At 49.1% G+C, this 15466-nt stretch overlaps 4 protein-coding genes across 4 annotated transcripts; 1 reads left to right on the plus strand and 3 right to left on the minus strand.

Moving 5' to 3' along the window:
* Positions 1-578: 578 nt before the first annotated feature.
* UCRPA7_618 (putative alpha-l-rhamnosidase protein) lies at positions 579-2341 on the minus strand (the record flags this gene model as incomplete). The annotated part of the gene is made up of 4 exons (XM_007913212.1): positions 579-990; positions 1039-1910; positions 1962-2099; positions 2159-2341. The coding sequence occupies 4 exons, from the start codon at positions 2339-2341 to the stop codon at positions 579-581; spliced, it is 1605 nt and encodes a 534-aa protein (XP_007911403.1).
* Positions 2342-4206: 1865 nt separating this feature from the next.
* UCRPA7_619 (putative ap-2 complex subunit beta protein) lies at positions 4207-6555 on the minus strand (the record flags this gene model as incomplete). Its single annotated transcript, XM_007913213.1, has 4 exons — positions 4207-5695; positions 5744-6108; positions 6159-6234; positions 6308-6555. 4 exons carry the CDS (start codon positions 6553-6555, stop codon positions 4207-4209), a joined length of 2178 nt encoding a protein of 725 aa, XP_007911404.1.
* A 1349-nt stretch (positions 6556-7904) lies between these two features.
* UCRPA7_620 (putative er membrane duf1077 domain-containing protein) lies at positions 7905-8534 on the plus strand (the record flags this gene model as incomplete). Its single annotated transcript, XM_007913214.1, has 3 exons — positions 7905-8042; positions 8095-8450; positions 8501-8534. 3 exons carry the CDS (start codon positions 7905-7907, stop codon positions 8532-8534), a joined length of 528 nt encoding a protein of 175 aa, XP_007911405.1.
* A 151-nt stretch (positions 8535-8685) lies between these two features.
* On the minus strand, positions 8686-9408 carry UCRPA7_621 (putative short chain dehydrogenase reductase protein; the record flags this gene model as incomplete). Its single annotated transcript, XM_007913215.1, has 1 exon — positions 8686-9408. One exon carries the CDS (start codon positions 9406-9408, stop codon positions 8686-8688), a length of 723 nt encoding a protein of 240 aa, XP_007911406.1.
* Positions 9409-15466: the final 6058 nt, after the last annotated feature.

The following is a 15466-nucleotide window of genomic DNA, read 5'->3' on the forward strand; positions in this document are numbered from 1 at the left end:
CGTAGGACAGGCCAGCCCACACATATGAGATAGGGCTATGTCACACGACGTTCCTTACTAATAATAGTTGTAGCCTTATATGTCGCAGTATCTACATGCTGTCTAATACAGGATTTCTTTCTTTAGGTTCAACCTGAAGTCTGAAATCTATATGTCTCTCGTATCTTACATTTTCAGACACTGCCTCTCCTGCTACGTAATATATCTAGCACCACGCCGTTCAACTCTTGGCTGTATATATGGCACTTCACTTGAGGCAGACGACATTCTTGAGTGATCGTAAGAGTACCGTCAACAAATTGGTTTCTAACTTGGGAAGTGTGGCATGAGGCTGTGCATATCACCCGCAAGGCTATCTTCTGCCACACTTGAACCAAGGTCTCCCACCACGAGCAACTCTATGACCGATGTGGTACATGGCGACCATATTCATAGAGCCTGCAGGTCATTGCTGAGCCCGAAAGAGGAATTGTATGCTCATGTACGGTATAGATCGAAAAAGATTTATTTGCTATCAACATAATTGTTCGGATTGAATGGATTTGCACCCTTCATGCATTGTCGTCTTATTGTATACCTTACTGTATAGTATTGTAGAAACTATAACTTCCAGATCCAACCTCAATTGTCGTGACGTCTTTAGTCATCTGATAACTCAGGATACCGGACTTACCACTCGTGATATCTACTCCGCTTTCTGTGATCCCAGTCCCGCTAAGTGTGACTACCCCCTTTGCACCAACAGGGACGACAATATCATACGTTAAATGATTGCCTGCACGGGTCCAACTGGCATTCGCGTAACCAGCCAGCGTTCGGTAGCTCGAGCTCGCGCTTGTCAAGTCGCCAACAATGATGGGAGCGTAGTCGATGACATCCCATGACACCGAAATACCCGCTGGGGCCAGTCCACTCAGTCTTTGAAGCCACATGTCGCCAAAGCCGTACATGAAATGGTTGAGGGAGCCGACGCCCGCGTTGTTGCCATCCCTGTATAGATCAGTAGGAAATAGATCATATGGACCAGTCTTAACTCACCAGTGTTCCCAGAGACTAGTAGCGCCTTGTGAGATTTGATAGCCGTAACTCGACTTTGTAGTCTGGCTCATGAGTGTGTAAAGCACATCATTACGGTTGTGTGCCATCAACACCCTGAAGAGCGCAGGCAGTCCAACCTCGCCGACGGTGAAGTGCCAATTCGCCGCCTCCAGCGAGCCAAGGAAGGACTCAAAGACATCATGCTCACGTTCAGCTGGTACAGCTCCCATATCTAATGCCAAAGCATTTGACCCTTGGCTATTAGCTGAGTAGTGCGGGCTTCCAGTAGTGTTGAACCATGTTTTATGGAAAGCAGCTTGGATGTCTTTCTCTAGCTTCGCCCATTTGCGAGCATCAGAGCATTTGCGAAGAATCTTGGCAATTCTCTTCATAGCATTTGCAGCTTGCTGGTAAGCATATGTGTTTGTCAGCCCTGTTGGGGTTGTAGTGTCAATGCCTTCCCAATCAGCCAGCCCGCCATCGTCGATAATCGGGAGACTGGTGCTTTTCTGACGCGTTGCGAGATATTCCATGTACTCAACCATGATCTGGTAGTAGTTTGACAAAACTGCCTTTTCTCCATAATATTGGTAAAGTTGAAGTGGGAATAATATCATCGTGTTGCCCCAGTTGGGGTCATTTCTATAGATCTCCCATTGACCCGCAAAGACAACATATTCAGGGGCTGTAGCAGGAATCATGCCTTTTGGTCCCCATTGAGCTTGCGAATCTGCCATTGTACGAACGAAGTCGTGGCCGTAGGCCTGGATGTCGTAGCCTCGAGCGACGGGCTCGAAAACAAAATGGTCTTGTTCAAGCCAGCCGAGTTTTTCTCGAGTTGGACAATCAGTGAGAACAGAATGCATGTTCGACTACGTGCTCATTAGTTCCAAAAGCTTGTGGGATCTTGCAAAAAAGCTTACTTGGATTGATCGATCAATAATCTCATGGATTTGATTGAACAGGGGATTGCTAGTCGTCACGGATCCAGACTGCTCGTTGACGGCTCGAATTACCTGACCAGTCATATCTGATAGACTTGGTTCCCAAGTTGTGTTGACCTGTTAATTAAAAATAATGAGCTCAATACACTCGATACTATCACAGGCTGGCCACTCACCCCGATATATTGGTTGCCATGGTACATGAACTTAGGAGTATAGGATTCGGTCTCCAATCCTGCAAGAATGTAGGCGTCAAAGATGGGGGAGCCACTGGAGGCTTGATCTGGAGCGCCAGCGTCGGTGATGTTCTCTGCAGGATAAAAGACGATACGCGTCCCTGCTTTTCCCGTGCCATTCATGGTGAAGGTGTACCATCCGGCATAATTGACGCCAAAATCATACACATATTGCGCTCCTACCTGGACATCCTTCAGCCGGATACGACTCACGACGAGGGTTCGATACTGTACCAACCTTCTTGATTGACTTCGCAGAGACGATCTCTGTGATCTCCAGCTGCGGAGCCACTTGGCTCACCAACTCCCCTTGAGGCCCAGGGGGACCAGTCGAGACGTTAGCATGTTGCCAAGTAGAGCGATCGCCTTTCGAACTTGACCAGTCTGGGATAATCTTCCTGGCATCATATTCCTCGCCTCCGTACCAGGAGCTTTCTAAATGGGGGCCATCGACTGTCGTTAGCCACGTGTTGTCTGTTGAAACAGTCTGCACCTTTGAGCCTGCACAGGAAAACTCGAGCTGTGACCTGGCAAGTAGTGGCTTCGCAGCAACCGTGAACTTCATACTGACCAGAATAAGCATAGAAGTCTGACACTCAACCCTTGATAAGACTTACTATCTCTTATTAAGCCCCTTTTCAGCGTCATATGTACCCTTTCCGAGTTCTACTCCAATAACGTTGCTCCCAGATTGAAGCAAGCTCGTGACATCGTACACCCTGTACAGCAGGGTCCTATTGATAGTGGAGTAACCTGGTCCCAATACTTCCTTGCTCATAGCTTTGCCATTGATCTCCGCAGAGAAGACTCCGAGTCCTGTGATATAAAGACGAGCTTTTTCAACGTTACACGATACATCGAATTCCTTTGCGAACATAGGAAGAGAGTTGACCCCGGTCTGAAACTCGGAATTTGTGATCCAATCTGCAGTCCAATCGCTTGAGTCAAGAAGTCCCATCTCGAAGCTGGTAGCCTCGCTCCACACAGACGGCTTATCGTTGACATCCCATACCCGAACTCGCCAGGAGACGGCTTGTCGTGATGTAAGAGCTTTGCCGGCGTAGGTAGTGAAAGGCTTGTTCGACAGGACTTTCCCCGAGTCCCAGAAGTCGGGAGAATCTAGCTTGCTGGAGCTGGCTGCAACTTGGACTTGATACGCGGTCTGGGCATCACCGCGTAATGTAGACGATAGCCGCCATGATAGGCGCGGAGTCATTTCGTGAAGACCCAAAGGCGTACTAGTTCCTTCGGTGCGAAGAGATCCAGGCTCAGTGACGAGGCCTGCCACCACGGGAAGCAGGCCGAGGAGAGAAAGTGACAATCTCATGCTTGACTAGAGATTGCAAACCTTCTAACGGCTTATGACTGTCTTGAGGCACACTTGCAACACTCACCTCGAATCGAGGAGCGGGACCTGAAGGAGCCATTCTATATGTTTTCTCGTTGATGAACGATGTAAGAACTAAACAATGGTCTAACCTATAGAACTTTAGTTGATATTAATTCGGGGGAATATAGAACGAGTATTTGCGGAGGGTTCTCCCCAGAAACGGGGAACAACATGCGGAGAACCCTGCTGAGGTTGAGTCTAATTGTTGACAGGCCGGGATATGCAAGGAACGAGGTTCGAATCTCACAAAGCATGCTTTAAAGCCTACTATGGATTATTGGCTCTAGTGCTATACAGCTAACACAAGGACTGGTCTTTCTTCAAGCGAGCCTTTTAGCGGCTGTGCTGATCGCATCGTAGCTTGACCGTGCTGTGGATGAAGCCCTATGTTTTTCAGGAGTGTATTTACCTCAGCTCTCATTGTTACCGTGCAACTGACAACCTGGGATCGTTTTCAAGTTGGATCAATCTTCGCCTAGATGAGCCATGGATATCGATTCATTGTCAGGACAACACTGCCGTCAATTTTGAGTCTTACTATAGCTCATCATAGTGCTTCGCTTCAAATATGCTCCCACAAACATCACACCTCTTCATCTCACAACATCAACAAGTCGCCATTACTTCCCATCCCCTGTGCCGGCTGTAGTACCTGCTGCGGCGCGTACTGGTTGACCACATACCCCGACTCATGCCCGCCGTTGCCACCAAACGAGTCACCCTGTTCCTGGATTCTCATCGACGCCATCTGCTGACTCCCAATGCCAGCAAAGTAGGCATCCGCATCATTGACAGCCTGGGCCAGGTTCGGCGCGCCATTAGCGGCAGCCGCTGCCTGGTTGCGACGGTCTATGTCTGTGGGCTCTCCGCCTCTGCCCAGCATGCTGAGGCTCTTGTTGGCATCAAAGCCGGCAAGCGGCCCTGAGTTTGGTGGTAGTGACTGCTTCTGCAGCGCTGGCGAATCGAGTAGCCGCCGCGGCCGTGCATTGCGGAACACAGTCTGCACTGGCTTGAGGTAGACCGTCGCCAGCGTGCCGACGTTGAGGCACATCTCTTCCAGTGTTTGCGGGTCGAGACGTTCAGACTCGGCCGTGATAGGTGGCTTCTCACCCATCACGATCTGCTTGGCGGCGTTCATGTCGGTAGACAAGAGTCGCCAGTACATGTAAGCCCGGTCTCGTAGATCGGGATTGTCTGTCTCTTCGGTTGCCCATTTCAACACGCGAGGGACGAGCTCCTGTCCCTTAGTTGGTCTCTGAATAAAAAGCTTGACTGTTGCAGTGAGTAGTGCTAGTTGCACCTCCACCGGCTCTTCTGAGAACGAGTACAAAAAGTCCTCGAGGAGTGCGTCGCTGTTCTCGATACGACTTGCGTACTGTCCAATAACCCACACCATGGCAGCCTTCGCCTCCGGCTCGTCCAAGCTGTCGAGATGCTCACAGAGTGTCCCAATAATGCTTTCGTATTGGTTGGGGTATTTGCGGAAGATGTTGCGGATAACGACAGTAGCCTCTTGAACGATGTATGTCACCTTTGTAGCGACTAGTTCCAACAGGAGGTTGATACACCTCCTCGCTGCTGGCTCAATCTTGATGGCAAGTTTGCCGATCGCGCGAACAGCCTTTCTCACGAAGTGTACATCGATTTCGGTCGCATACTCGCGTAACTCTGTGAGCACCTCATCGATATTCTTCTCGTTCGCGAGCATGAAGATTAACTCAAGCTTAGTGACCTTGACGTAGATCGGGTCATTGTACTTGCAAAAGAACACCCTGATATCGTTTCTGAGGACCTCTGGGCGACGCTGAAGTATCAGGAGGGCATTACGCAAGGCGAGGTATTGTACCTCAGGTCCCTTGGCAAGAAGGGTGACAAGCGGAGGCGACAGTTTCCGACAAAGGGCCGATATTTGCTTCTGGTCGGCTATGTAGTTCATGAGGTATAATATCACACGAATGCAAGTGAGAACAACGGCAGAGTTTGAGTGTGACAGGCGTGGGGCTATGCGCTCGGCCAAGAGTAGAGCTTCCCCTGACTCTTGTGGGACGTAGGACATCAGTGCTTCCAAGATGTAGGTTTGACCCCATCTATCAAATTGTCAGTCCCTGCAACGATACACCAGTTTAGAGACTTACTCTGAGCAGTCGGGCAAAATGGCCACCATCTTGGAGGCGTTGCTGTAATCGATTGTGAGCTTGATCGCATCACTCCTCTCCCATATATCCATCAAACTCGCGAGCGCACTGGCTACAACTGTGGGGTTGTCATCTCTTAATAAGGAGTTCAATCTGTCGATGAGATCTGACCCTTCAACCATGTGCCTATCATGGTCGTAGAGCTTGGCCACGCAGAATGCTGCCGTCTTCCGGACATAAGGATCCGAGTCTCGAAGTAACTGTTTGACAAGTGGAACGGTTGCCTCGACAAAGTCTCGCACGTGGATGTACGACATTGTTCGAAGCGCAAGAGCTCGTACGAGGGGGTTAGGATCTTCCATGTCCTAACTTTGTCAGCTTGGGTCTCATGTTGATGAAAAGAAACTGAACGCACATGCTCTAATACTGGGATCGCTTTTACTGCAATCTCTGCGCGCATTCTCGCGTAGTTGACCAAGAATAGGAAGCACCTAATCATCCAGACACGTCAGCACCTCAGCTTCACCCCGTATAGCCCGCTCTGTGGCAGCTCCCAGCTCTTACATTTTCTTTATCTCGAGACTCGGTATGTGCATGCAACCAATGATGTCGGGAAATAGGGCGACCATATCATTGTTGCTCATGGTCATGTTGGCGACGATCTTCTTAAGAGCGATCTTCTTCGATGTGTAGTTCTTGTCCTTCTTGCCGCCGCTGTTCAGCTCGAGGCGGAGCTCCGCTACCTTGCCCTGTGTTCTCAAGCGTGAGTTATAGCTCGCCGTCGGCGGCGGGGGGAGATATGCCATAAACATGATGGCGGTGGATGACATGGACTAGGAGGGCTGGGAAATGGGGTTTTCATATTCAACTTCGAAGATAGTTGGGTGTTGCGGCCAGACTTGGAGCTGAGCGCTCAAGGCTGGACGAGGAAGACGTGGTGAAATGAGACGCAGCTCGAGTCTAATCGCAACGGCGCATTGCGATATCGTTTGTAGAGGCGCGCAAGGGTAGGGGATGGGGTATCACAACAAATAAACACTTGATAGAACGAGTAGAAACAAGAGGTGAAGCAGAGACAAATCAGGTGTGGCAAGGATGCCCAAAGAGAGAGGTCTGAGACAAGTGACGATATTGGAGAATGAGAAAGGTTGGTCACATACTCGAGCGAACAGCTTGGAGTCCCCTCCACCTTGGGAGCTCGACATGGCGGTGGCGGTGATGTCGCGTGGTGCCCTGGGCGAATAACCTCAGTCTCCTCCTCTCGACCAGCAAGCAGCCAACCAGCTGAGTCCTAGCACGCCCACGGAGGGGAGGGCTATCAAGCCGGCGACTAGGTCCGTGAACGGATTGGATTGGAGATGTGTGGGTGGTGGGCGGCGGCGATAAGGCCCAGCAGAGTTCGCCCAGAAAGCTGGTCAATACCCCTCACGCTGCCCAGGCCGACCTTGCGTGTGTCCACCTGATGAGCGGGATGCCGTGGTTTGCGCAGTTGTAGTCTCGTCTTGGGGATGTCGGTCTGGCACACCGGGCCAGGATGTCGTCCGGCGTCGCTGCTGCAGCCGGCCCAAAAAAGCACAGTCTCGAGCCGGAATGCGGCAGTGCCTTGTGCCCGGATATCAAGCCTGTCTTGTCCCCCAATTGCGCGAGCAATGGGACCGCCGATCGAATCTTTTGCGAGGCTGTTGTACAGTCCTGAGACTTCTGAGGCTATGTTCGATGGAGCAATTCGGCGGAGAGACTTGTCGAGCAATGGATCGGCCGTCTTCGAGCCCGGAAGCGAAGTATGGGCAATCGGCGAGATCAGATATTCGACTGACGCTGGATTGAAGGAGGAAGAAGTCGAAGATTCGTGTTCTCGGGGGTTTTGCACGAGATGGAATCGGTTTGCTCGGATGTTCTGTCGCCCCTTTTCGCAGGAGCTTCGAGACCCTCCGTGCGTTTGTTTGGTGGGGAGCTGACTATAGGTGCACGGTCCAGCAGCGCTAAACAACCACCAGTCCAGGCGGGCGGGCACGAGGCTCTTGAGTGGATCTCAAAGCTTGAACTTCCACTTTGTCCATTTCCACGCTTCCACATCACTACCCGCCGTAACAGCCCATGATACCGCGACACACTCTCTACCTCTGCCGATACCTCGAACGCATTGGCCAGCAAAGGAAGCATGTCTGAGCTGACGACATCGCCACCCCCTTCGTGGGTCTCGGATCTGTCCTCACCCCCGCCATCCAAGTCGGGCAAGAGTGGTGCCATCTCGGACCCTCCCGGCTTTCCGTCACAGGCGGTAGCTAGCAACTCTAAGGTACAATCAGTGAACGCTGCGCATCATCTCAAATCACTAATAGAATGAGTAGAAACGAGATGTAGCGAAAGAGACGAAAGCCCGAAAGCCCCCGACGCCCGAGGAGATGGACACACTGAAGCTCAAGAAGGCGTGGGAGGTCGCTCTCGCTCCGATCAAGAATCTGCCCATGACAGGTATCATGATGTACATGTCTGGTAACTCGCTCCAGATTTTTAGCATCATGATGGTCTTTATGGCATTCAAGAATCCCATCATGGGCTTGATAACTACAAACCAGGCGTTTGAAAAGTTCGAGACGGACAGCAACAAGGCGAAGATTTTGCAAGTAAAGTTGGCATATGTGGCGATGCAGTTGGTTGCGCTGGCCTTGGGAGTGTGGAAGGTGAATGGAATGGGTCTACTACCGTACGTCAATAGCCCTGCAATACTTGATCATGAAATCCATATGCTAACAGGTCGATTACAGAACAACCCGGTCGGATTGGCTAGCATGGGAAGCACAGAGAGAGCCTCTTGAGTCTGCTGTTCCTGCATTATAGATGTCTTGTGGAGCATCTTATCCCAAGACAAAGATATAGACATGTACAGTAATACAACACCCAAACGTGGTGACTAATGATATTTCTGGCGGTTGCTTACTTCAGACCTTCATCCTGAATTTGAGCAAATCATTCTCGACGATCTCCTTCTTCCGCCCCTCAAGCTCGTTGACATCCCAACAGCAACTCACGAACCGGCCGCTCAGCCACTCTCGTGGCTCCTTGCTCAGCCAGACCATCATATCCGCCGGCAACTCCACTTCATCTATCAGGATGGCATGCATGGCCTTGGGCATGTTCAGCGCCAGTTCCGTCTTGATGCCTCCAGGGTGGATCGCAATTGCCACAAGTCCCTGGTCACTGTACTCGTGGTGCACAAACTCCGTAAACCGGCAGGTCGCAAAGCGCGATGTCTGGTATGCGCTAGCGCCAGGTGACATGTTGTGCGCACCGGCGCTCGTGACATTGATCAACGTCTTGCCTTCTGATTTTAACAGAAGAGGCAGCATGTATCGGCAGCACAGATAAGTGCCCTTGATGTTCACCTCCCATGACCGCCACCAGTCCAATGGATTAGATTCTGCGACAGGCAGCCATGTCTCGAGGTAGCCGGCATTGTTGATGAGCACATCCAAGCTGTCTCCGAAGGAGGTGCCAATAACCTCAGCAGCTTTACGAACCGAGTCCTCGGATGATACGTCCAGTTCAAGGGCTAAAACTTGCGGCTCGGGCCTACCAGCTTCGGCAGCAGCCTTCTTGATCTCGGGCTCCAGATCCGCCACAGACGAGCGCGCTCCAATCGCTATCTTTGAAGCTCCAGCCATGGCGAAGTGAATTGCCGTAGCCCGGCCAACCCCCTTAGACGCTCCTGTAATGAATACTGATTTGCCGCTCAGATCCGCTTTACTAGGAGAGATCTCCGGGTAGGTATCATGATGATTAGTGACGAAGTCTTTGACCTTCAAGATTGGTTGGTCTTGCGGTGCTAGCGGTCCCATGATGGCGGCCTTGTAATAGATTCCAATGCTTCGCGGATATGAAACGAGTTACTGTTGTTATGTCTCTTAAATAAAGCTTGTCAAGAGATATCGAGAGAATAAATCAAGTGTGAGTGATGCTCGACTTATACTCCTTGATTACTGACTTGAAATTGAACCGAAATCAGAGCTGTTCGGCCTGGATATACTGCGTCAATGGCTGTCACGGACATGTGCCGTTTCCCTTTACAGTATACTGTCCGGACTTTACGGAGCAAGCTGTCGCGAGAAGATGCAAGCGGGCGGGATTGGCTGTAGCCCGGCCCCAGCCCTGACTTGATCATTGCTCTAACAACACCTGCAAGCGAAATGCTTAGAACCAAAGTTACACTCAACATCGCTCATAGGTTTACTTGACGGCAATCAATCCTACGACGCATGATGTTGGAATACATAGAACATACTCAATCAAAACATTAAATAAAAGTAATCTTTCGTAAATTCCAGATCATTCTTAAAGCGAAATCAGGCACAATACATAGAACAGCCACTGCGTCTTTGGTGGTATGTCGATGCAGTAAACTGGTAGGACCAAGTTATTTTCAAGCATTGGCATAGCTGATAAGGGCTTAATGGGGAACAGGATGTCCACCTACAAAACATACTTATTTAATACAACAAAGAAATGACTTGCCAAGTAATTTAGCATCGTTATATCGAGCTTGTTCTTAACCTCTAAGCTTTTTATACATTTGACAATGGAATACACCGCAATGGCGGGTTTACGTAGTCTAAGCCTGGTCTTTCATGCATTTCAATCTGCGAAATTACGCGGGTATATGGCGGCAATTGGCTATGGGGCTCGTAGCTCGTGTATCCACACAGTCTCAAGATCATTTGGCATTATAAACGTTGCACAAGCTCTGTGTAGTGTGTATAGCATTGATGCCAAGGGCTGTATTTGCTTTCAAATTAAAATTGATTGTTCCTCTCATCACCTCCTAGAGATGTCACCGACAAGTGTTTCGACTAAGAGATCCAGAAAGCGACTTGCATCTATATCTTTCGCCGCTTTAATTATCGTCTCTTGTTTCCATCGATGACCTTCTCGTTCTCTTCTGTCCACGATTGTTTGTCCTAAGCTTAATGCGCTTTGTGTCTCGACAGCGACGCTGACCTCCTCGCATATTACCAATGTTGGATCAATTGCTACCGCCACAGCAACAGAGTCGATAAGACAACACCATGACGAGAATTGTCGAGACTCGCCAAAGTTTACCACATCCAGGAGGAACCGTGGGCATGCACCGCCGTGTGCTGTCTTTGCTCCTTCGAGTAATCTGGCGCGGTGTTCCGAAGACAGCTCAAGATCAGGCCGAGTTGTAATGTCGAGTCCTAGTGCAGTAAAATTGAAATGAGCCTTGAATACAATGTCGGCTGCCTCAGGGTCTACGTAAACATTCCATTCGCTGACAGGATTGGCCCCAGTCGCTCTGACAGATCCGGCATTGTTAAATCCAAAAGAGCCACCAATATGATACACCTCAGACACCTTGCCCGGTAGCTCAGGGTCCTTCATAAGTGCCACAGCAATGTTCGTTAGAGGGCCTAAGCAAATAATCGACACACCCTCACTCTTATACATTTCGACTGTTTCGACAATCAGATCGGCCGCAAATTGCCCAGTTTCTGTCAATCCTCCGTCCTCCGTGATGCCCAAATCACCGAGTCCGTCTGCCCCGTGTGAAAACGGGTCTCGGGGATATGGTCGTACTAGAGGTCGGAGCGGTCCACGCGCAACAGGTATACGGCGAGCAGTATCACGCCCAGAGAGGTGAAGAATCTTGCGTGCATTGCTCGAACAAGTATCCGCCGGCAAGTTACCTGAGACGGTTGTGATAGCGAGAATATTAAGCAAAGGGTGTGACAGTGCAAAAAGAATTGCAACGGCATCATCTATGCCAGGGTCACAGTCAATGATGACGTTTTTGGTGAAATTGGCCATTGATGACACCTGAGTGGATACCCTAGACCAGGTAAGTCAACTATTGTGAGCTTGTCTTGAAAGGTTTTATAGATAACTTGGAAGAGCCGAGGAATATATAATTTAATGGGTCGAGCTTGAACCCATGTCTTTTTATTTGCGATCTTTAATATTGCGGCAGTAGGTACTAAGTACATAAATCTCGATTGTAATTTTCAACAATCGTGGGCAATAAGTCGCGAGTATATCCTATCTTCGGACTGGCCTTATGGGCCCACCTAGATCCGTTGTTCATGCTCGGAAGAGAATCACAAACTCGGCCGAGAGGTGCTAACGGAGCCTGATGAAGAGACAGACATCAAGCTTGACAAGAACTGTGCTAAGGACAATGCGCAGGTTTGGACAGCTCAAAATAGATCTAAGTTGACATCAGAATGGAACACAGTCGCACGCACAGAGCCGCTTGAGCTTGCAGCACAGACACGCACATACATACTAACATGGATTTCCTGCTATACAGTACTTGATCTGCCATAGAGACGGGTCCGAGATTAGGGTAGTAATACTGAGAAGATAACACCTAATGATCACTATTTCTATCGAAGCTAGCAAATTCTCTTTACCACGTCGTGTTATGATGAATTCGAGGAAGGGCCGTCAGATTCCACATAGGCATCTATTCTAGTATTTGAACGTCCATCTTCTTCAGTTCTTGCAAAGGTGGAATGCTGTCCAGCATGCCCGGCCGTAATAGTGGCCATAGTATCCCACATTTAGGTTTCGCTGCTCCCGTGATGTTAATAACCTTCGTGGGCGTCACAACAATGTCGCAGACAGTATCAAACTCCTCCGGATACAATTCTTCCTCCAGTACCTGACAGTCATGCACAACACTGACTGCAACAGTGTGATGATTGATAGCTCCCAACGTATATAGCATAGCCCATTCTAGATCAAAGAATCCATGCCCCTTCCCGAAGCGCACTCCGCGGTAATTGATGGCACCAGTGCCCGTGACCATCAAAGAAATTTGCCAGCCCTTGGACTGGATGTTTTCCAACGTGGTGAACTGACCTAGACGTTCCATGCCATCTAGCATTGCAGCATATCCATAATTGACAGTGGCGATGTGTAGAGGGTCCAATATCCAAAAGCCACGTCGGATTGCATACGTTGTGACTAGGACTATCTTCCCATCTTTCAGAGCCTGAAGACGCAGAGCCTCCAGGCAGTTATCTGGCGTGATAAAGATTATTTTGCTTTCAGTGTAGGACGGTAAGTGGACGAGTCGACTGATCGCTCTATCTGAGCCTTCGAAGTCAGCGATGAAACTGCTGAAGTCGAAGTGGTGGCGGGAGTCCGGGCGTGCGACTCTTAGAAGCGGTTCCCACACTCGCTTTCGAACGTCGACCTTTCCTTCCGCAAGTGTTGCCATGGTAGTGAAGCAAATGTAGTGCAATGATATTATATAAATGAAAGAATTGATCGAGGCAGATGAGTCAGAACAACTCTGGAAGGCTCTTTACGTGGACAACACAACAGAAGAAAAAGTAAACGTTGCAATGTCTTGTCGAATTTGAGTAGCTTCAAATCACTGCATTTATATCTTGAGCTTCCAAGAGCGTGGCCTAAAATCGGTAGATTCTTTCAGTCATAAGCTCTCATGCAGAATTTCACCAACGGACTTGAAACTCGATTTCCGACTGGCCACTAGAGACTTCTCGGAAGAGTTCCAGTACTCGGCCGAGAGGATGAAGCAAACATTGCACCACTTAGAAACTAGTGACTAGGGGGTGAGGTTGGTAGCGTTTTCCTTCTGGACACAGTCCCTTATTTTGCAATTGAAGCTCGGAGAATGACAATGTATCCTATAGCGCTTATCACATGATCAGTATTTCTGCTCCTACCTTCTCCAATTGAAGCATACGGGATTTTCAAACCCTTTGGAATTGGAAGCATCACTGACGGTCAAAGAAGATACGACCATTTTCTTTTTATTAAGAAAAGAAAGATTCTATCCCAGTCTCATCACTATCTAAGATAATCATTTATAGAAGAACGAATCTCCTCGGACCCAAAAAGCGCTTCGAACCATTCCTCGAAGTCTTGACCGAGAGGAGGAACAAAATTATCTACGTCCGTCGTTAAAGAAGCCGACCACTCATCTTCCGAATCCACCCGTAGCGCATCGCCTTGAAGGAATTCAGAAACTATCTCTTGGAGGTCAATTCGAGACACTGAAGCGACATTATGCCTGAATTGCTGCTTTGTTGGCATTAAGGGTGCCCCGGAAGCGAAAGTAGGAAGACCTCCAACGGATAGCATCGTGTCTATCAGCCGAACTCCGCGCTTCGCGATTATGTCTGCTCGCCGGTTGGCAAGAAGCTCACGTGTAGACTTGATTAGATCATGGTATCTCTGAGCACCTTCGTGGTTTGCAATATCCTCGCGCGGATACAACAACTCGAGGCATAGGATGATTGACGCTGTAACGCAACATGCAGAGTGTTCCCAAAGCGAGATGTGATTTGACGCAATGATATTGGCATACTCTCGAACGATTGTAGTTGCAGCACCGACGCATGTTGATCGTGTATGGGGATACTGCGATGTCTGAAAAGAGAGGAAGAGAAACGGTCGGTGAATCAGGATTATCTGTGGTAATAGGTTTTGATGTTAGACATCTATCAAGCACCAGAAAATGTTCGATAACATTGACTGACCTTTTCAGCTGCAGTAATTGCAAGACTGCGGCGAGCAAGATCAAGCCATGGTTTATCTATAGCCTGCCCCGCCATATTATCTCGGAGCAAGAATGTCGGAATCTCGCCTATTAGCTGACGCATATCGTGATCGCCTCGCAGTACGTCGCGATATTGCTCGATAACTGGCTTGCGACTCCACAAAGGCCCGAGCTCTTCAAACAGCCTCGGAACAAGCGTTGCAACTACTTCATCAGATTTTGACTTTAGCAGTGTCAGAGTCACTTACTGTGGGCTAAAGTCCGCAAGTAGGAGACAATTGTCGGGACATTTTTGTCAAGCTCTTCGAGGTCATGATCATCAGCGTTTTTCGGGAGCTCGGTCAAACAGTGGTTAGGGTTAATGTCTGCTATGTTATCAACTGAAGTACTGCAACCCCTGGAAAGGCTGATAATCAGAACCTACTGTAGGAATCCGTGAAGCATAGACCAAAATGATCCTGTATCACGAGCTGACACCACACTCGTTTGCCAATTTCGATCTCAATCACCTCATGCCACTGCTCTGTATCACAGATTTTTGATTTTGGAGGGTCGGTGATCTTGTGCAAACCCATGCACTGCGACAGCCTTATCGCAGCAGCTGTGAGCGTAGCGCCCAAGTCACTAAAACCCAAACTGTGCGCTACTTCGGTCGAAAGGGCAATGGCCTGAACAGAATACACTGAGGCTTTTAGTGAGGCTGCTTGACATAGAGAGTAGTAGAAGATGATGCTTACTGGATACTACTTCCAGAAAATTTGCAGCATGAAGAAGGCGGAGCATGAGCTCGAAGAGCTGCTGAGGAATGTGCTCTGTCACAGCTTCAGATCTGATAAGTAAAACGAAGAGTGTGGTGATGTGTCCAGGGAACTTACTAATACCCAAAGCATTCTGGAGCCTGGAATTGTTCAAAATAGCCCACGTCGTACTCTAATATATTCATTTTAGTAGCCAATACGCAGAGGATATAATAACATATAGGATACAGAGAACCTTACGCTAAGAACTGCCACGTATAATGCTATCCACGAAGGATGCTGGCAAGTATTCGTACCCCAGAATAGCTCACATTGCTCGAGAAAGGTCGGTGTGTGAAGAATACCATGATGCCATGCCATGTGAGATATATGAAATTTGACCAGCGTGACGGACTGCTGGATAGACGGTAATAAAGCACG

Source organism: Phaeoacremonium minimum (genome assembly GCF_000392275.1).
Source record: "Phaeoacremonium minimum UCRPA7 unplaced genomic scaffold PA7_03_scaffold_39, whole genome shotgun sequence".
Lineage (NCBI taxonomy): Eukaryota > Fungi > Ascomycota > Sordariomycetes > Togniniales > Togniniaceae > Phaeoacremonium > Phaeoacremonium minimum.